This window comes from Haliaeetus leucocephalus, unplaced genomic scaffold, assembly GCF_000737465.1.
Source record: "Haliaeetus leucocephalus isolate CR32 unplaced genomic scaffold, Haliaeetus_leucocephalus-4.0 Scaffold351, whole genome shotgun sequence".
In the NCBI taxonomy this organism is placed as follows: Eukaryota; Metazoa; Chordata; class Aves; order Accipitriformes; family Accipitridae; genus Haliaeetus; species Haliaeetus leucocephalus.
In genome coordinates, this window is record NW_010972787.1 from 3,404,643 (window position 1) to 3,426,061 (window position 21,419).

The 21,419-nt window shown below is 37.2% G+C and overlaps 1 protein-coding gene across 1 annotated transcript in view; it reads right to left on the reverse strand.

Annotated features, from left to right (window-relative positions):
* MIPEP (mitochondrial intermediate peptidase) overlaps positions 1-21,419 on the reverse strand; it is a 79,183-nt gene that overhangs the window by 22,039 nt on the left and 35,725 nt on the right. The window contains exons 14-17 of the mRNA XM_010572798.1: positions 20,579-20,783; positions 16,894-17,003; positions 10,117-10,191; positions 5,749-5,868 (exon numbers count right to left, since the gene is read on the reverse strand). Coding sequence (XP_010571100.1) covers positions 5,749-5,868; positions 10,117-10,191; positions 16,894-17,003; positions 20,579-20,783 — 510 coding nt within the window. The remainder of the gene's footprint in view (positions 1-5,748; positions 5,869-10,116; positions 10,192-16,893; positions 17,004-20,578; positions 20,784-21,419) is intronic.

Below are 21,419 nucleotides of genomic sequence, written 5' to 3' on the forward strand. Positions count from 1 at the left end.
CAAAAAAATCTTCCTTGCCCCCCCCCCCCCCCGCCAAAACACTAAGGCAGAGCATGGAATATTTCCGCTTTCTCTGACATTTGTTGTTGTTCTTCCCCCCACCTCCGCCTCTTATTTCTTCAGTAGTTATGGAACTTTATTACCTTCACTACTTGCATTTTGCAACTCAGCATTTCTAGCCTTTTTTGTTCTGAATTCTTGTATTCCTTTAGTAGTTATCTCTGGTCATACCATGACTTCTATTTTTTATGATCTTAATAAAGTCTTTAAAAGGCTTGGTCCCTTATTACCAAATCTTTTTTGCATCAGGATAGTTTGTGTCTTTGGTTCAATCTCTCTGATAACTACTTAATGTCTTTTGAATCATCATACTTAGCTATTTTCCAGTTCCAGCAAATATCTGGCAGCCTTCCTCTTTCTGATGCATTGTTTTTAATCATTACTGACATTTTTGGGTTTTAAGCTGCTTGAAACTTCCACAATTTTACTTTTGGCTCATTAGATCTTATCTTGTCTTCTGTTTTTCACACTTTTATATGGCTTCTACTTTTCTAATAACCTCCTTTTCTCACATATTCAAATGTACAGGCTTTTTCTCCCACTCAGTTCTTTTCAGCATCTTATTGATTAGCACCATAAATTTTACTCCCTCATTCTCAACCCAGTATTGGCCATTTAAAAGCTCTTTGCCAACAGTACCAATTCTACCTTTTAGCTGTTCTTTTTCATTTCCTTTAACCTAGCTTTCAGTTTTGCTTAAGTTCTAAGGTTACATTAGTTTAACCTAATAAATCTAAGACAAATTTGGGAAGATTTTACATAAAATAAATATGAAGTGAAATCACAGTTTAAAATTTAACAGGCAGCCACTACTTAGCCTTCCCTACCAATAATTTCAAGATTTATGTTCACCACTTGAGTAAAGTTCTCAGAATTCAAAACCACTTTTACCTTCAGAGGTTAAGGGTTATCACTTATTTATTTTAAGACAGCTGCCTCATTGCTTGCCCAGTCTGACTATTTATTCTTTTTATATGGTGTTACTGATATTCACATAAAAAGTTATACAGGACCGGAGTTATGTAACTACACATTAGTAGTCACTCCAAAGACCTAACAAGAAATCCTAAGACAACAGATACCACAATAACGCAGATGGCAAATTCAATAACAAGATATTTCACTCAAACTGCCAGGCAGCTCTCAGTAGGCTGAGGGAATAGGCCTGTTACAAATGATACTCTCCACTCTCCACTGCGGCACCACTACTGACAGCGATCATCGTCGGTTCAAGATGGCAACAGAGAACTTCAGAAACCACACTGTCTCCATTTTTCGCTTCTGGCTTACCTAACACAACTAAGCATGAGGTCAAGCCACCTTCAAACTCCTAAGAAAAGACTCCCAAGAAGGAAAAAGAGGCATACAGCTGCTCTTTTGCCCTCAGGTGTTCTTCAACAAAATAAAAAGGGGGCTTGGGCACATGGTGACAATGTGTGATGAAGAAAATACTTTCTCTCTGCAGAGAAGCTAGCTCTCTCTGTCTAGTGACACCAACTCCTCTTCAGCTGACCAGCCTCCCAAATGCCTTTATATGTGCCCTGTTAATGAAATCCTTGTGTTCTCAGCACCCATGGCAAGCCACATCTTCCAGTAGTGCCTGACAGCCTCCCTGAGTGCTCCAAATGTTAGGCTGCACCTCATCCATTGATTTCCTTTGTCAGGAACATGACAGACACAATCCCAGCAAGTTAAGACAAAGGCCTAGGTGGAGCCTTCCAAGGTCAGGATCCCTGTCTGGGCAGAGTTCCCCCAGCTGCAGGAAGAAGAAAGACTAACAACCACTTTGGTGATACACCATTTTTCATACACTTCTTCCCTCTAGGGTATCTATAACAATACTTGCCTTGTTTTCTGTTGGCAAACTTGGCTGGCTAACATATTTGGTCTCACAGGTGTTTTGGTCTCTCAGATCACTAGCAACCATAGGCCATTAAGAAGTTCTCATGCTGCCAAAGTAACCTGCATTCTGGACAAAATTATATAAGCATAATTAAACCTTTAACCTGATGTATATTTTAGGCCACCAATAGAGGTGGTCCTGCTGAACTAATATGTTCTTAACATGCTAGAGCAAAAGGGTATATAGCAAATTATTTAGTGTTCCAAAAAATATCAAAAGGCTCCCTACATACCAACAAGTTTCCTCCTATCAAATGTAGTTATAATTATGTGTGTGGGTTAACTCCAACATTGCACTTTGTATTCAAGTATCACACAAGAAATTCTTCTGTTCTGGAAGAAAAGCTTATTGGAAGGCCATGTAATTTTAAAAAATGCAAAAGGGACTATTTGGCAGCAATCTAAAAAAGACCCCAGATTCACTGTGCCTCACTCTTCAAAACCATTTTTCCTCACAGTCACAAGTGAAACCAGGATCTCCCTCCAAACTTCTAGATTAGAAGGAAGAAAGGTTACTATGGCAGAGAGACGCCATAATATGTAAGTCCATAATAAGTTTTTGAAAATAAGAATCAATAATTCAAACTAATTCAATATTTCACAAAGAAAATTCAGGTATGATGATTTGGGCAGCTGCTGTTTATTGTAAAACCACTTCATTATTGGAAGTTCTTTCCTGTAACTGCAGGAGGCTGCAATCTCCACTATCACTGCAAAGCCTGTTTACCCTGTGCCTCATTTTTTGTTACGATATTGAACTGAAACCCACAGCAGGAGATAGGAATTATTATGCTTGGCACAGGACTAACAATGGCATATCATTAAGTTCTGATGACTGTCTCAAAGGAAAGTAGTTTTCAAGTCTGAACTTGGGGGACAGGCAGGGGACTAAGCAACACATCATGGGGAGAGACTTTGATCATGTCTCAGGTTGATCAAAGGGTCACCTGATACTTTTTAAAGTCTCTCTGGGCATCTTGGAGACAAAGGTAGAAGAGACCAGGGGAGATACTCTAAAAGCAGACAGTGTTATCAGTTGCAAGGCAGGCCATAAGAGGCCTCTTGTGAAGGCCATGGCTTCACAGGAGATGAGAAATAACTTGTGATTTGAAGAAAAGTTTGGAGCAGAAGCAGAATACTGAATTCCCCAGAGTGCACAGATTTTGACACCAATTACATTCAGGAAGAAATGGCAGAAAAACATGTGGTCATTATTATTTGGTTTATCATGCTTTCTTAGAAGAGTCAAAAGGAAGACTGATTTTTAAAGGCATCACAAGGACTCAAGAATCCAGCCTGCGCAAAATTTCTGTTCATTTTCCAAACTCAGTGACACAAATCTCCTGTGGCAACAAAACTGCCAGACACTACAAAAACAGGCAGATACATTTCCTTGCCCCCTGCCTGGCAGTTGTCAGCTTCTGGATTCGGTAATAGAGCAAAGAAATCCCAGTGGAATTTCATCCTCCAGGACCCAGCAGCAAACCCTGTGTACTTTTGAACAGATAAGCAACGGCCAGCCAGAAATAGAGATTTGCATTCTTCAGGAAAACAAAGTCTCATGGAGTGCTGTTTCTCTGTGCTTCTGTCTGTCTACAGTCTGCTCCATTCTTCTTTTCTGTCTTGCATGTGGCACTAGCTTCTGGGACCGTCCGCGTCAATGCAGCCAATGTAAATACTACTGCATGCAGTGCCGACTGCTCCAATGCCTGTAAAACCTATTTGAATAGCAAATACACACTTCGACAGGATTTTCTTCCCACTAACCCTCCTACTGTTGGCACATAAGACACAGTGTTTGCTGAGGATGGTGCTTTGGTTTACCTTAAAATAGGTATCACCACATAGCTACAGTGGCATTTACTTATTAGGTGTAGTTTATGTGCCTCATTCTGAAAGTACTATAACAAAAAGATGCATACAAATTGTCCTTTTATCTGAGCTGTGCCTCAGAAAGACAGAAATTCGTCTGCTGAAGATATATGATGTGGCTCTACTTCAGAAAATGAGTCTGCACAATGAGATTGAAGCCCAAGTACATTCAGAGGATATTTACTAAGTTTACTTGCCTGTCAAGAGCAGTAAGAGGGAATTAAGGTTTATCAGGAAGAGATAATAATGGATGCCTGTGCAGCCTGACAGACAATGCTACTACAGAAAATCACATTAGTGCATTTAAGATCTTCACTAAGGAAGAATTACTTTTACCCAACACCACTAATGTAAGATATCCAAGCCTGCATCTAAACCTATAGAGAGCAGATAAAATTTAAATGATCAAAATACTTTGTTTTCTCCATCAGCCATATATGTACCTATCCAAATGACAGATGACAATAAAAGCTGGTCTCTCTTACTATATTTCAATGTCTAGCTCCAAAATTAAATGAAAGGAAGGAATATACTCTCTTCACTTAAAAACTTTTACTTTCAAGACATTTATTTTTTTATCTGGATTACAAATTAAACTGGACACATATCTTAAGTTTCGAAGAAAGAGCAGCAAAGGACAGCAAGCCAAATTACAGATATTAATTACTCTACAGAGCGCTAACATTCTTCTAATGTAAATTTTCACTAAGTTTTACTGAAATTTAAGTTGTATTACAGTTCTTCACTAGACTCACTAATTCTACATTCAGTAAATGTAAAGAACATAGACTTTCTGACAATTTAAAAGTTCACAGTACATTTTGCTGAGATAAAGTGCCAGGCCAAAACTTGCTGTCTCTCTTCATATTGAAGCTATGCTCATTACAAGATGTTACACTCTTTTGAAGGTAACGGCTAAATAAAAAATATTTTAAATCGAACAAAAGACGCAGGCTAACTTTCAAAGCAGGGAACTGTTCTGTTCACTGGATAACTAACGTCTGCAGAAGAACAGTGCAAAACAACACTTATAAAAATGTAGAGAAGTCAGACATCATACTCTGAAGACATCTTGCTTCCACTTCTCTGGCTTTGCCAGGCCAGCAGAGGCAGTACAGTTTCAATGAGGAAAGGGCTGAAGCATGGATCTCCTAATACCCTTCTCAGAGAACGAAAGTTACATTTTTGCTAAAGACGAAAGTATGTTTCCTGAGAAGCAGAAAGCACAGAAAGGATCTGGGTATTCTGACCAAAGTGTCAAACAGTGATTCAGGCCATGCTCGGGCTGGGAATTCAGCTCCAGCCAGCCCAGGAAATCCCATGACTATCATCTATGCAAACTGCACCTTTGGATGTCACATGAAGTACAGAATAAATGCACAATTAAGTCATGATGAAGATCAATATTACATAGCTCAGTAGAACTCAAGGCTTTAACACTTTCAGATACCACATGAAAGGATAAATAAGTGACGTGCCAACGGTCACAGCAGTACAGTGAGAAAAACACACTTCCAAGTCCTACTTCACACTGACTTGCTCTCACATGCCAACACTGACAGTATACAAACACCAACATGCAGCACAACGTTTTGTTGCCTTTTACAAACAGTCCTTTGCAAAACTAGAATAAAGCCTCTTTCCAACGTATTGTTTCCAGTGCCTTCCTTAATAAGAAAATAAAGAAAAAGTAATCAAGTTCAGCATGACAAGACTACACCTGTACAAAAAACAGGTACCTTAATTAAATTTTTATTTTTAGCTGAAAATTTCTAACACCCTACTCTCTGAATAAAGTGGCTGAAAGAAAGAAAATTCTTTCAACGTAACAATGCAACAATAAGCATGTGAGTGTGCAGTGCAAGGGGCAGGGAGAAATAGGGGTATTAATACAGTCAGTATGTTTCTACTCACTGTATTAGGTACATATGGCAATCCGTAAACTTTCTCCTGTGTTTCCTTTAAAATTTCTGTGGTTGACTTTTTTAAAGGATGTTTCCCATGGTAGATTTGGTCCAAGGCAGCATAAAATACCTGAAGAGAGAAAATACATGTTTGTGTTTGGCACATGGCATTGGCATTTGACAACCAAAAAAGACAAATAGAAAAGAACGGGAGAGAATAGGGAGAGGGAAGAGTTTAAATATATATGGTTTTGTAAATCTTCTACTTTTAGTAAAACATACAAGGAGAGAAACAGGGTTTTGGAGCACACCAACCACCACCATCATGACCTATCATAAATCTGTGTTTAGGTCACTGGGACCACTGGCAGTACTAAATCACCTGTATGTTTAAATAAAATTAAGATCTGTCCTTAAAGCCCTCCAGCAATTCCCCTTTTAAAAAAGAGTATTTTAAAATAGATTTAATAAAAAGACTTAAAGTTATTTGAGTGGACACAGCAAAATAAGGTATTCACAATGCCTTTGCTCGTACTTCTCATCCTCAGAGCCGGTCTCTAGAATCCCAGTTCATTTTTTAAACAAAGTTTAACAAAAGCTACAGCATTTGTGGTAGCAAGGGTGACTGAGAATATGACCAACAGTAAGTACCATGAATAGATCTGAAAATTACCTGATGTAACAGTCCTAGAGAACTCACTTTCTCCTGCCACCCTAGGCCTTTGTGACTCTGCAGGAGTCATTTCACACCAACTTTCCTCTCCTTTCCAAAAAACCCAAACCAAACATGAGGAACTTCAGCATCTGACAACAGATTTTAGCACCCTGCTTCAGCCCAGCCTTGATTCTCTTTTTTCTATCTCCCAGCTTTGCTAGGGCCTGTTTGAAGCTGCTCCTCAGTGTTCCTCACAAGATAGAGCAGACCGCACTGCAGTGAACCTTCTTCTAAAGTAAAATTTGGAGTAGAGTAGTTTGTGGTCAGGGCAACCGTCAGCTGAGCAAAAGCTCAGCTCACAGGTAGGCAGTGGGGAAATGTCAGCTGAAGGCCAGTGAAATGGACTCCCTAAAGAACAACGTGGCGACAGGGAAATGAGTCACTGAAGCCAGCTATAAGCTTTCCCCTGATCTTGGCACATGTAAAGCGTGGGAAGAAAGCTATGAGCCAAGCCACCTGGACAGCATAGTTTAAAAAAAAAAATCCATCCTTGAAAATAAACTTGGATTAACTTTATAGCCATAAGCATTCCTATCTACAAACCACAGTTCTTTGTGTTTACACAGGCCTTTGAAATGGGAGAGGGAGACACATCCCAGGACCACAGGATTTTAGGTGATACTGCTGAGGAGCAGGCTAACACTTAATATTAAGCAGTAGCTAGAAGATGATTTCTAATTTCAGTAAAACAAACACATTTCCCAAAAGACCTAGAAATATAAAAAGGCCATCAAATAGTTATCTATCTTCATACTATCTCTCTGTTTTGCACTGACATTGATATTTGTTTCACTTGATTCCACTTCTTTCTAGCTCCTTGTCTGCTTAATAGCATTAATATGTAAACAGTTATGCATTTTCCAGTGAAGTTACTACTGTCTGAAAGACTCTGGGACTCAATCTGCATGGCAAAAGCCTCATGAGAAGATGCATGGATTCTCCTATCTGTCCTCCTGAGTACCTGATTACATGAGCTGGAAGAAAATGCAGAGGTATTATAGTTATGATGAAACAGCATCATTTCTTATTTTCACATGCCAATAGACTTATTCAGTGAACAGACCACAGAAAAACCTTTAGGCATTTTCCCCACTGCTGGAAAATTTGTAAGCATTTTTCTCTTTTAAAGGTCAAATAAGGCCTACATAGCACCTAGTTGTCAAATTAGAATATACTCTTTGCAAAGTCTTCAGGAAAGGTATTAGAGTCATCATTCACAGTTTTTTCAGGTGTATACATTAGTAGTACATACATATTTTGGTATCTGCAGATTGAAATACATGCTTTTCTTCAAGGAATTATTATACTTTTAAATCTGCATGAGTAACAATACACACTTGTACAAAAGGAATGTATGAACTTTATATTTGCCATGCAGTCAACTTCTCTGGGATGTTTTTTCTGAATTAATGAACAGAATGGCTCTGCCAGTCTGTCTCTGGAATGAGTGCATACTTCTGCGGGTATTACATTTGGAATCTCCAGAAACATGGTACTGAAAGCAGGAAATGAATAATACTATTCAGTGTGGCATTGTGGTCATTTGGCATGGGTTGAGACTGGTTGACCATTAGTTACGCAAGAGTAATTTGAGGGCAGGCAGCCTGCTTAATCACTGCATCATTGCCAGCACCAGTCAATCATTAGGTGCCCACAGGAATTTGAACCCACCAGAAGTGGGTGTTCTTTCCCCAGCTCTAAAGCTATGGGGTCTGGAGTCACTCTGGGACAAACCCTACAGAGATCCCAGGAGCAGCTGAGGGCCAACAGCAGCAGGGGGATTGCACAGCCCATCCTGTGGGACCGATGCAATGACCCCTCCTTGACTTACTTCTGGAGCATGCCATCTTTCCTGCCACAGGACAGGGAGGCCATGTCCCTTGTTAATATATCTGTGACTTAAAGTGTTCTTGGTATCCAAGCCCATTCAGCATCCCCCCTGTCAAGGTTTGAGACCAAACTGACAAGATTATAGCATAATACATATTAAAAGTTGAAAGGAAATCTGTCAGATCTTTATGCAGCTGTTATGGACACACCAGAAAAGAACGGGTGCATGTGAAAGCACTTGATCATCACTTTGGTGGTTAGTAGTCTGTACATTGACAAGTTATTCTGTGTTGGTGAACTTCATGAACAGAGGTCCACCACTAAGCATTTTCAGTATATTGAAATTTTATTTCAATCCAGAATTCCCCCCCCCCCCCAAAAACCCTCCTATATGAATTAATTATATTCTTGCCCACATTGCTTCTGGATTCTCAGCTATCTCTATATAAGAACCTTTCAGAGCCAGGAGTGTGCATTTCAAAATCAGACCTGCAGCAAGGGTGCAGTTATTTTCATGTCACAGAGATACAGCCACAGATAGCACCCTCCTTGTTCACACTGGCACAGCCAACACTGGCCACCGACGGCCAGTGCTGCACTGAAAGCATAATTCAAAAATGCATTAAGTTTAACCAATGAAAAATGTATGTATACACTGAAAACAGTGTTAAGTCTGGTTTTGATTAGTGTAACTGACATGTATACATTTACAGGTCCACACTCCAGCATTCTGATTAGTTTTAAATCACTATAAATAACTGCACAGAGCAAACTGCAAATATTTAACTAAGTTTTTCTTTTAAATCAACTTCAGTTAACCAGTGCAACTCATGTTTGCAGACAGGGTTGCAATCATTTGGGCACTTTTCAAAGTGAAGAAATTTGTTTCCTTCCCCATCTCAAAAATAATGACTACCCTTTATTAAGGTACTAGCAGAGTTATCTCACCTAAACACTAGACCAACTGTAGAAAGAAAAATTATATGCTTCTGGCTTAAGGCAAAACAAAGAAGAAAACAAAATCACAAAAATCATACAGCAGAAGCTTGTAGCATACTAAATGCAGCCAAACTCTCACTGTAAAAAAACTTGGCTGGTTACTAATGCTACTGCTCACATCTGAGAACTGCTATTGCAGGACCGAAAAAAACTAAATACCAATTTTAGACAGAACCCTAATTTCCTTTAGTTCCTTTGAACAAAAGCAACACTGATAGCTTGTTTATGGGAATGACTGATCAATCACATCTACCCACAGAAAATAAAGGTTTATGGATTTAATTACTGCTCCTAACACAGTGAGAGAGAAGTCTTACAGCCTTATAGCTCAGCCACCAATTTTGATGGCAGTTAGAAGGTGCCACTTTCATACTGAAGCTGCGGAAGACAAGGAGCTCAAATCACATTCTAGTAAATAAATGAGCTAGTTTGATTTTACTAAGGTGGCCTGTAACTCTCAGTCTTGCTACACTTTAATGATCCAAAGGTACACAATACTTCCTCTACTGAAAGTTCTCCTTAAATCATTCCATTAATTTAAGAACTCGGTCTTAAACCACATTTGGGAATTCTGATAATCCAACCATTTTCAAAAGCTGCGGTTTTCATGATATTTTCATGCATATTTAGACATTTAGCTTTAAGCAGAAAGCACAGAATACGTTCACAAACCCAAACACAAAAATTAATAAAAAAATGAATTATTTTTCACTGATTTGCATATAGTTAGATAATGTGTCTACATTAAAATAAAAATTTGGTAAAATTTTAAGAATTAAAATATGTTCTGTAAGTTCTGGATAGAAAGTAGAGACTAGAATGCAAAGAACGTACCTGGAGTTGCATATCAGCTGCAGCACACACCTTTTTGGACTCACATAGTCTTGACACCATGTTTTTTGGTAGTGGCTTGAATTAAAAAAAAAAAAAAAAGTCAGAACATATTTAGAATTGATGTATATTTGTAAATAGTATGCTTACTACTAGAAAAGGCTGAAGATGAAAAAAAAGAGACTGCTGGTGGTAATAAAAATATGTTTGAAGTGCTTTGCATTGAGGAAGGAAATCTCATTTGCTAAACAAAGCATTAAACTGGCAATTAAGGTACCAGCAGTAATTTACATAGTAATCAAGAAATCACTGTCTCTCAGTGTTTGTTTTTCTATAAATTGATCCTATGTTCCCTTATATGCCTGTTAAAAATATTATGACTATCTCTAGAGATAAAGAACAGATGGGACAGTTAAAGTCCTCCAGGTCATCCTGACTAATCTTCAAAAGCAGATATTATAATACATTCTCCTGTTGATCTTTGAGCATAGTTCACTTAAATTTACATGGAGGCCCACATAACTCCCATTGAGCTGGCAGGTTTTTTATAACTTCAGCTGGGACAGCATCAGGCCTTCCACCCTAACCCACATAAATGTTTGGTCATACTGAACAGTAAATATCTACCCTTTGAATTTTTAACAAGTTGAATTTATTCCACATCTATGGCAATAAAATTATCCATGCCACCACAGGCTGAAAGTCATTAAGCAAACCCTTTTTGACTTTCTATCCAGACATCTACAAGTACATCCAAAGACTTTTTAATGCCAGATTTTTAAGAATATCTGTATATGAATGCTTGACCTTACATTTCTGCTGCTTCCTGAAGCTTTTCAATAGATTTTTTCTTAGGAAGCATATTCATTTTTTTGCTGGCAGTTCTGTTAACCAAACATATTAAATATGGTTAAAATAACTGGGTTCTTGCTAAAATATTAAGAAAATTACTGCAAGTTGTACAATGTAGTACAGATGTTTGGTATTACACTGAACTCTAAAAGCATACCTACACTTTTACAGTGTGTTGAAGTGTTTAAAAATTAACACATGAAAGTCTACAGATCCTGATGGCAGAGACATATGTTTAGATTCTGTGCAAATGATATGACTTCAAGGCAAACAACGTTAATGTTCACAGAATAAAAATCCAACTCCAGAAAAGTTACACATAACTGAGGAAAATGTTATCAGTTAACTCTGTGGAATCTGGAAGTTAAAGCAGATAAGAAAAACTCTCAAGTTGCACAGCTGTTTTATGCAGTAGCTTGACAAGGCTTGTAACCTCTTCTCCAAGACAAATGTTAGCTGGGTCAAGAATGGAATAGAACAACATCCACTATTTTGCCTGTCGTAAATGTGCACAGCTGTTAAATTTCAACACAGAAAAATGAACCAATGAACATGAAGTCTGTTCTACAGCATATCCTTGTTAGGCCAGTATTTACACTTCCCAAATACAAAAATTCTGTTTCAAATTACGTGATGATTTTGGACTACTAGAGTCAGAATAAATGGGCAGTTATCCATAGTAATAAAGATGTTAGTAGCTGACTAACTTGAGGTTCCACACTGGATTTAGTATTGTTCAAAATACTACATAATTATGTAGAAAAGTTATTAAGGCAAGAAGCAAAGTAGAAAAAAAATTCAAATGGTAAGACGTATTTTGGTTGGACACTTTTTCTCCTGGCTCTATGAATATCTCATCTTATCCTCTTACACAGAGGGAGGCATGCACTTCAATGACTTTTCATCCTGGAACTAAATAACATGTGGGTTTGCAATAACACAGTTTCAGTCGTCGTGCAGGAAACTCTTGTGTAAGGAAACCTATAGAATTTTGAACAGATTTTGTTATTAAGCACCAAACGTATCAGCAAGTTTTGGCAGCTTTTTGGAGGCTTTCATTTCCTAGTGAAGTAGTGCAGTATGGAATTAAACAAAACTGATTTCTTCCAGGGGCACCTGTATTTTGGATACAGTAAAGTATGAGAAAACTGGATGGCAATTCTTAAGCTGTAATTTGTCAGTGTTAAAAAAAGCTGAACATCCAAAAGCTTGGCAACAGCAAGTATGTATATTTTACACTTATAATTTAAGAGTGTTAAAGCCAAGAGCACTCCTACCAGTAAGGTCAAGCCAGCTCTTTTAACATAAGGGATTTACAATTTTATATTTCAGCTATATTAAATGATGGTAAGAGGAAGTTAAGAACACAGGCTTTGAGCTAGTACACAAAATAAATAGAACAAAAGGCACTTAAGACTTTTCTAATTGGCATTTTGGTAAACCACAGTCCCACATATCTTCAACTGAATTGGGAAGTCCAAGTTTGCAGGTCACTGGGGCGCTGAGCAGCAAGGTTTGGCGATGTGGACAGACTTTGTACATTCCCTGGGGCAGTTGGTCACATCCAGCCCTGCTCAAGAAGCAACTGAAGCAGGTCTAATTCTCAGTCTAGAGCTAAGCATTTCTTACAGACTCTTCACCCAAGAGAGCCTTGCCTTCTTTTGATTGTACTGCCAATAGCTGACCTCAAGCCAGAGAAGACTGCTGAACATGTAGCCTCTGCATTCACCCGTTTCTTTTTTACGTTCTGCTACAAGTATCTACCCTATTCTAAATCGAAGTCCTGAGGGAAGACACAGAATGATCATTAATAATGTACTAAAATCTCTTTGCACAGGAAATGGCTTAGCACCACCTTCTAGAGACCAAGTAAAATATGTAGGTAATACCAAGAGCTTCCAAGAAAACATTTTTAGCTTTTTTGCATCCATATGAGTATCAAACAAACAATGTACATCTACTCTGCCCTGAAGATCTAGCTTTACTGTTCAAGCAGATGAAAATCAACAGGAAATTACAAATCATTCTTATGACAATACCTACTGACAAAAAGGCACAGGAAAAAGGCATAAGTGTTTTTTCATTTAAATCTATGAGTGCTACTGATCTGGCTCAAAGATTGTGTTGTGATTATAACTCACAAGCCAAGCAGAATTTGGGACCTGAAAAACATTGCAAAAATCAGGTTAAATTCAAAGAATGCTAAAAAGGAGATAAAAAAGCACCTTTGGGATTTTAAAATTTAAGATTTCAGGGAACTAAAATTAGACTCCAGAGAGTTTTTCAAAGATTACCACTCCTCTCCAACATTTTCTTTCTGTGAATGTCAGGCATACAGATATGCTGAGGTCTCAAATGTATAAGGAAGATGTACTGTTTCAGGCAATAGAAACTATTTCTCCTTGCTCCATTACGATCTCATACAGCCCCTTAATAAGCAGCTGAGTGAAGGAAAAAAAGCATCAGCATGATTATTTTACTTATCCTAGAAGATGAGCTCTCCGATAAAACCAGAATCAAACTGTCATCCTCCTTCTAAAAGAAAGACTTCACAGAGCTTTGGTTAAAACTATGGTAATTGAATAATCATTCCATTTTTTAAATTTAAACACTACATGCTTTACTTTGGGTTCCACTTTTTCATCCTTCTATATTAAGTAACTTTAAGATACTGGCATGAATTTTTCAGCATGTTTGCCATGGTGGCTAAAAGAATAGAATTCCCTGTGTCCCCAAGCACACTTAACTCCTTACTGCTGCGTAGTAACTGCAACACATTATGACTGTTTACTATCTGTGGGCTTATTCTTGTAATCATGCTAATACAATACTGCCTTTGTAATTCCATCTCTGTGAAAAATGAAGTCAGTTCAAATTTGAACAGCTGAAATACTGGCCTTTGTTCAAGAGAGCCTCCAAAGACACACAAGCTTAAAATGATTTAGCTTGACAGACCTACCACATATCTGTGCACTTAAACGAAATTAAACAAACAAATACAGTGATACAGAATGGTACACATGCACCAGATTGTCTGCTTAAGCACTGTTACAGCCTCATTTTGGTACTTCATGAGCTTACCCGAGTAATTCAACTTTAGTAACTAATTAACACAGTTCTCTCTATTCCTTTTTTTTTTTTCCTCAAGGATTTTCTGGTTTGAGTTATCTTTAAGATGAAAGTAAAACTAGGCTTGCTACTTTCTTGGAACAAATATTTTTGTGCTGGCCAGTTTTTTGAACTAAATTCACAAGACTTCTCCTTTTGCCAGAAGAGCTTGCAAGACTTTTCACTCCTTAGTACTCAACAGCACAACACAGAAAGCAGAGACAAGCTTTCTATAAACTTCAAGATATTTTGGACCAGATCCTCATGATCCACGTCTATATGAATAAAGCATTCTCATCTTTGAAAGCCTGCCCACCAAATCTTTTTTCTGCAATGCTACAAAAAAACAGTTTTCAACAGTTCATGTTTTAACAATCAAAACACCACCTCTTTCCCCTCCTCTTCCCATAAGCCTAGGCACTGATCCTAAGTGAGGATCCTCAGGACCAGTCCTTCTACAATTGGCTTTTATGGCAAGGGCAATCATAAGCTGAGACTACGCTACCAAGTTTTTCTGACGTAATTATGTTCAGTAGGAGTGTTAAAAATGACACCATGTGAAATTTATGTGCAAAATCTATAGCATAGATGTAGCAATGCCAAAAGAAGGATGCTTTGTCAAATTATCTGCACTGCCTCCTCCACAAGCTAGGTCAGTAAAAAACCCTCCTACTGTTGACATCCGGCAGAGAGCTATGTTGGTGTAGTTGCTGCAGGAAAGATCCTTCTTGCACAGAAAAGCTCAGTCTCTCTATTCATAAGAAGAAACTTAATGGAAGTTCTCATATGGAACAACATTTGGATGAAACGGTTTTACAGATTTCACATTTTAACTGTTTCACCCACCTTCCTTACTTCCCCTTGAAAGGGCACAAAGTGGACTTATTTTTCTTCCAAATAACTAAAACACTGCAGACAAAAATGTTGATTCTAACTTCTATTTGCACACCAAAAAAATTAATCAGGGAACAAGCACAGAAAATAAGCCCCAGAAGGATTTTTGTGAAGTTGTAAGTGTAAGAGAGCTGCGATTTTCTATCCAAGCTACTTCGTAACTTATACACAACAGATAAAAGTAATTGCTGTAACAATCAACTAAATTTCAAGAACCAAAAAGATTACTTCAATCTATTTGCATTTAAATGACAGATACAGAAATCCGATATCAGATTCCTAAAACTAGCTTAGATGAACCAACATAAGCAAAAGCAGATTTATATATGTTGGATAATGGCTTAAAAACACATTCTAAATTTAAAAAAAAGCAATTAAAAGGAAGCAGTCTAAAGCCCTCAAAAGCCACACAGCAGTTTCAGGCTCTTTTTCTCATCTTCCAGTATAATCCATTCTTGCCCCCTTCAGGACTGAATTTCTACTTTAAACCTCTCTCAATTGCTCTCTGAAAGGGCAAGATTTCACCACCAATAAACAGAAAGAGTTTATGGAAATGCCAAATGGGACACAGCATCTGGTTCTTAGCTTTTGCACTGCAACTAAACATGGTTTAGATTTAAGTCATTTTGAAAATACAAAGCCATAAATAATGTTCCACAAATCTCTTTCAGATGTTTTAGTCAAGCTCGTTCTCTGAACTCATATGCAATCAGATTAACTCCACTATGTTTAAACACTACATGAACTTTATAGAGAACGCTAGAAAGCAGTATTTTGGTATGTGGACTCAAACATATAAGTGATGAACACTCCTGAACCAAGTACTTTTAACTCCCAGGTTTCAAGGAGACTTTCTCAGTGCAATCAATTCTGCAGAAATGATTGCTCTATTAAAAAAAAAGGCAAGCAGATTTACAGAGCAAATTTCTCAGACTACCTATTAAAATAGAAGTTAAAGTACCTATTAAAATATAAGTTAAGCAACGTATTTTTCTAACTATTCAAAGGAGGCAAACATAATTCCCCTTTCATAATACTGAAATACACTGACTGCTTAGTATTGGATAAAAAGCTTCAATGAAGTGTAACACTACACAACTTAAGAGGCTTTCTTGGTTTTGCATTGATGGGTAGTCTATTCTTTAACCATCACATTTGAGTACACTGAAGTCTCCCTCATAGAAAAAGACTTTTGGTTATTGTTTACCAGTTCGTAGTTTTTAAATGGCTGTACAAATAAAAATCACGTTCTGCTGCCATGCGTTAAAGCGACCACCAAAAGTCACCTTGTTCCAAAGAGCACTGTTTTCTAAATTTCCCATAGAAAGTAGATCCTTGCAGTAGACTGGCATAGAATAGCTTATGTAAAAAAGGAATCAGAGTTTTAATGCAATACACTTTTCATCACAAAATATTTCAATCACTACCCTACACTGTGCTAAAAATGGGAATTTTTAAACACTGCAGATCATTTCCATTTACCTCTATGACTTGGTACCCGAGCTTTATTTTAAGACAGACTTTAGACAGTTCAATGATGAATCACTATTTTTGTCATAACTTACCTGTAATTAAATTAAAACACTCCAAATAACTTGATTCACACAGAAGTTGTTCACGTACTACACTAAATTTGTGTAGTGTAGAAACTACACAAACTTTGTAGGAAAAAAAGGTTGAAAGTTTTAAATATGTAACTGGAACCTTGGATATAAGGATCTGGTATTCTTTTACAGATTACATTTATCTTTTCTGCAATGAGAATATTAACATTTTTTTCTGAGTAATTGAAATTATACTATTAAAATAATTTATATTCATTGTTTCTACTTTAAACATTATTAACAAATAACACATGAAAATGTGATTCCTTTCCTGAATACATTCATTCCTATTTTTAATATTTTACACATTAGTTTTCCCTACCTGTCCTGTTTTATAATGCCTTGCAAACTGGTTAACCACCCGATAATCATTTGCAAAGTACTCCATCAGAATTGAGGGAACTTCAGCAAAATCAGTAGGACATCTGGTTCCTAGAGGTAGAATAATTGTACGCATTAGCATTTGCTATTTTCATTAACACAAATAGTTAACTCTTCCCAAAAGGTTTTGAAAATTTCAGTTTGGACTTTTGGTGAACTTTAATGTTCTTTCATTTATTAAGTCAATATTTTATTTCCATAGCATTATTGTACGTATTGCCAGAAAAGCTTCATTATAATCCTACACATTTTACTATAAATCACAAAGTAAAACAAAATATTTGAACAGCTGGGTGAGGCACCTTATAAAGCTCTGGATCACACCCTTTTTAAACTAAACCAGACTGCAGCCAAACTGGCCCTACATGAAACACCAAATCTATTTAAGTGTCCTAAACCTAAATCAAACTACAGTGTAAATAAAACTCTGCCTTAATCCCATTCACAGTTAAAATTTTTAGCTTCCATCTGTTTGCTGAGCTTACTTATGCTTTATATTAACCTCGCTTTATAATACCAAGTCATTCATCCAAGGAACACTCCTGCTAAGTTCTAAGAAGTGCAATGAGGTAATATCTTAGCAGTTAGTATTTTCAAAAAGCACTTTCCCAAAAACCTTATTTACTCTAATCTTTATCAGCACCTTACATAACGGAAGTTATTAAGAAGTATGTCACATCACCAAATCAAAGCTGCATTTCTATTTCTATATTAAAGTTAGGGATGCACAAAGTTGTTGCTTTAATAATGGACCCATCAGGTCATCACCTCTACCTCTGTCTGCTACAGACAACGTCAACATTCAAAACTAGTCTTAAATGTAAGTACGGTTTTTGCTTCAACTATTCTTTCTTGAACTGTATTTTTAAAATCACTCCTTTGTTCTTTACAAATCTTTCTCTAATTTTTAATCTGAATTCATAATCTGTTTATATTCAGTGTTTTCAGACCAATACTGCTCTTTAGTGTGAACAGCATTCCCCACAGTTTTTTACCCCGTAAATTGAGAGAAACTATATTGTCTCTCAGCTGTCATTATCCGAAGGCAAAGTCTGAAAGACTACCCCTTGTAGCCCTTCCCTGCACCTGCTTCAGTTTGAATTCACCTTCAGACCAGAGACACAAAACCATGCCCAAACTTTGCATGAGGTGTCACCGGTATCTTCTTAATCATTCTAATACTTATGGCTGTTAGATACACCTCTCATTTAATTTCAGATCACATTCGCCCCTTTCAGACACATTAGCTATTTGTAGTTCTGCATTAACACATAAAACTGTTCTTCTGTTCCTCCACCACTGTTGAAATATCCATTTGATAGCATAAATTCTCTTTGTACTCTTTAAATGCATGATCTGCACTGTGTAGTTCTGAATTGCATTTTACTTCTAACACTGCAGTATCCAGTCATTCAGTTTTTATACAATACCCCAATCCTTCTTTTGTGCCATCACATTTCATTAGTAGAGTCTTTTTTTTCTTGTTGTTTGAAAATCATTTTTTAAAAAGCCTAAAACAAGGCAGGTCCCAAGAAAAATGCCTGCAGAACTACACTGACGTTCCCCTAGCCATTTATGCTTTCTCAGTGCTCCTTAATAAAGCAACAGAATTATTTTAATAATCATTAAAGAGACTCCTGAAAAATTACATCATCTTAAAGTCAGAAACGTAAAAGGTTGGGCAGTTATCTGGGATAAGTTAGTCCCCCTGTAAAACAAATGTAGGCGTTCTCTACTTCATGATAAACTAAAATGGAATACCAGATAGGTTTTTAAAAATCTTATACACACACTTATGCATTAATCAATAAATGCATATAATAAAATGACATATTAACTTAAAAAGAAGCACATCTTAACTCAAAACCGTACAGTATTATACAAGTTTTGGGCCCATTAGCAGCAGAATGTGTTTCCAAATATTTGGGAATGTTATTCAGAAAAGGGAGGCACGGAGAGTAGGAAAGATGCCAAATACTCAGTGCATCTCAACTAGAATGTCAAATTTTTTGTTCTCACAGTAGCCTGTAGTCATCTTGTTTCCACACTTCGCCACCCTAGTGTCTCATGAGAGCCAATGGCCCCTAACTGACATCCCTGGGATGAGCCATTTGATTGCCACACTTTCCAAACCCTAAAAAAAAAGTCCTCTGCAGAAACAATGCCACTGACCTCCAATGCTGCTTTTGCAATGCTAGATCTGGAGTGAAATCCCCTGGGACACAGGCCTGCCTGGAGCTAAGGCAACAGTGAAACCATACACAGGGGCTCATGGAAAATCTGAGCCTCAAAATTAGCCATTTCCTGCCCCTTCAAGACTTTGACATGCAGATGCATACAATTCGCCACAAGAGGAGAACCCCACCAAAGCAGTTACTTTGGACATATAAGTACACCTGGAGGTCAAGATGAGCAAGGCCATATAAGTGGAAATGGTGGGGGAGAGTGGTTAACCATCCCAAGTATACAGAGCTTATACTGAAAAGAGCATATACAGTGTTCATATGTTTTAACAAAGTCCAGTAGTGACATACTTACAAACAGCTCAGTGTATTTTAATTTTAAGTGGAAGATTTAGGAAAGAACATTGTGTCACTGGGTGCAAAGTATCTGTTGATAACGCATAACTCTACCATGGACTCCCCTGTGTATCATTAGCATAATAAAAAAATGGTAAACCATAAAAAAAATCCTTCAGACAAGGGAGCTACAATTTCATCTGTTTGGTTGTAGGGGTTTTTTTAATAAGCTACTAAGTCTACTGCAAATGGGATTTCCAGCAACACTATTACAGAAGAGGATATGCCAAACTGTCTGCAGGTAAGAAAAGTAGCATGCCAAGCAGCTTTAGCCAGAACATGTCTTTGATCCATTTGCCACAACTGCAGAAGGCCAGAGCAGCCTGTGAGCTGTCAGCCAATACACTCATTGCCACTGCTTGAGAAGAGGCGCTAAATGAAAAAAAGGCAATATTCCTTTTCTGTGCATCCACTAAGCTATGACTGCATATTCATTCATGTTCATTTACGTATGACAGAAAGACCTACCAGTTAAACATGCTTGCAAATACAATACATTTTTAATTTATCAACTTTGCTTTAATCAGAATCAACTAGAAAAGGCCTGGCTTTACAGATTTTCCATATTGCTGGTGTATGCTTTTTGCAAGAACTAATTTACTAATTTTCCTTCATTCAATTTCCTAAACCATTTCCAATCCAGGATTCATTGTGGTTTTACACTAGGTACAAGTTTAAGCTCAATTTATTTTCAACCCTCCAACTTTTCCATTACTATAAACTTCATATAAGGCAAACTTGCAAGAGTGGATACCACCACTAGAACAACGATCAGCAGTACAGAAAGAAGAGATACAAATGGCTAATTCTTATTAGAAGAATATTCAAGTGTTGTTTGGTTGGGTTTTAGATAATATCTGGGGATCTGATATTGTATTTTCAAGTCAAAATCGTAGAAGTATCAACATGACTCAACCGTTTCTGGTTCATCCTCTTTTTTTTTTTTCTTGTTTTGTTTTTTTTCCTTTTTTTTTTTTTTAAAATCTACTCCCTTCTTCTAGAAATTAAACATTTAACTAAAAATAATCACTATTCTAACTTTCTTACCAGTGACATGCTGGTACCGAGTTCTTCCCAGCATAGAATGCATAGCATGTCCCATTTCATGGAAGAGATTCTCCATCATGCCAGGACTTAGTAGCGTTGGTGTACCCCTCGTTGAATGGGGCAGGCTAAGCATAAGAACAACTACAGGCAGCTGGTACTCTCCATTTTCCTTTCGCCTGCCTCCACGAACTGTAAAGTGACAATCCTTTTCAAGATAAAAGCAAACATATGGACAAGCCAATGTCATTGTATCAATGATATAAAACAATGGTAAAATTATTAAATTAAACTTAAACTATTAAATCAAACATAAATATACGTATACTCAGTTACACAAGTTGAATTCAATGATCATTGACAGTGTTGTTCAATAGCAGCACACTGTTTCTCCATTTTTATTGTTTGCTTCTTATTCATAAGGAAACTACCTTATTCCATAAAGGAAAGACTGTATTGCTTTCAGAAAATAAATTTTTGTTTGTTTGTTTCAGAATTATTAAAACCTCTCAATTTTTCTAAAAAAAATATCACTAGCACAAAGAAATTTACTGATGTGCTGTCATGGTTTAACCCCAGCCAGCAACCAAGCACCATGCAGCCACTTGCTCACTCCCTCCCACCCAGTGGGATGGGGGAGAGAATCAAAAAACTCTAAAACTCCTGGGCTGAGATAAGAACAGTTTAATAGAACAGAAAGGAAGAAAATAATAGTGATGATGACAATAATATGATGATAATAATAATAGTAAAATAATTGGAATATACAAAACAAGTGATGCACAATGCAATTGCTCAACACTCACTGACCAATGCCCAGTTAGTCCCCGAGCAGCAATCCGTC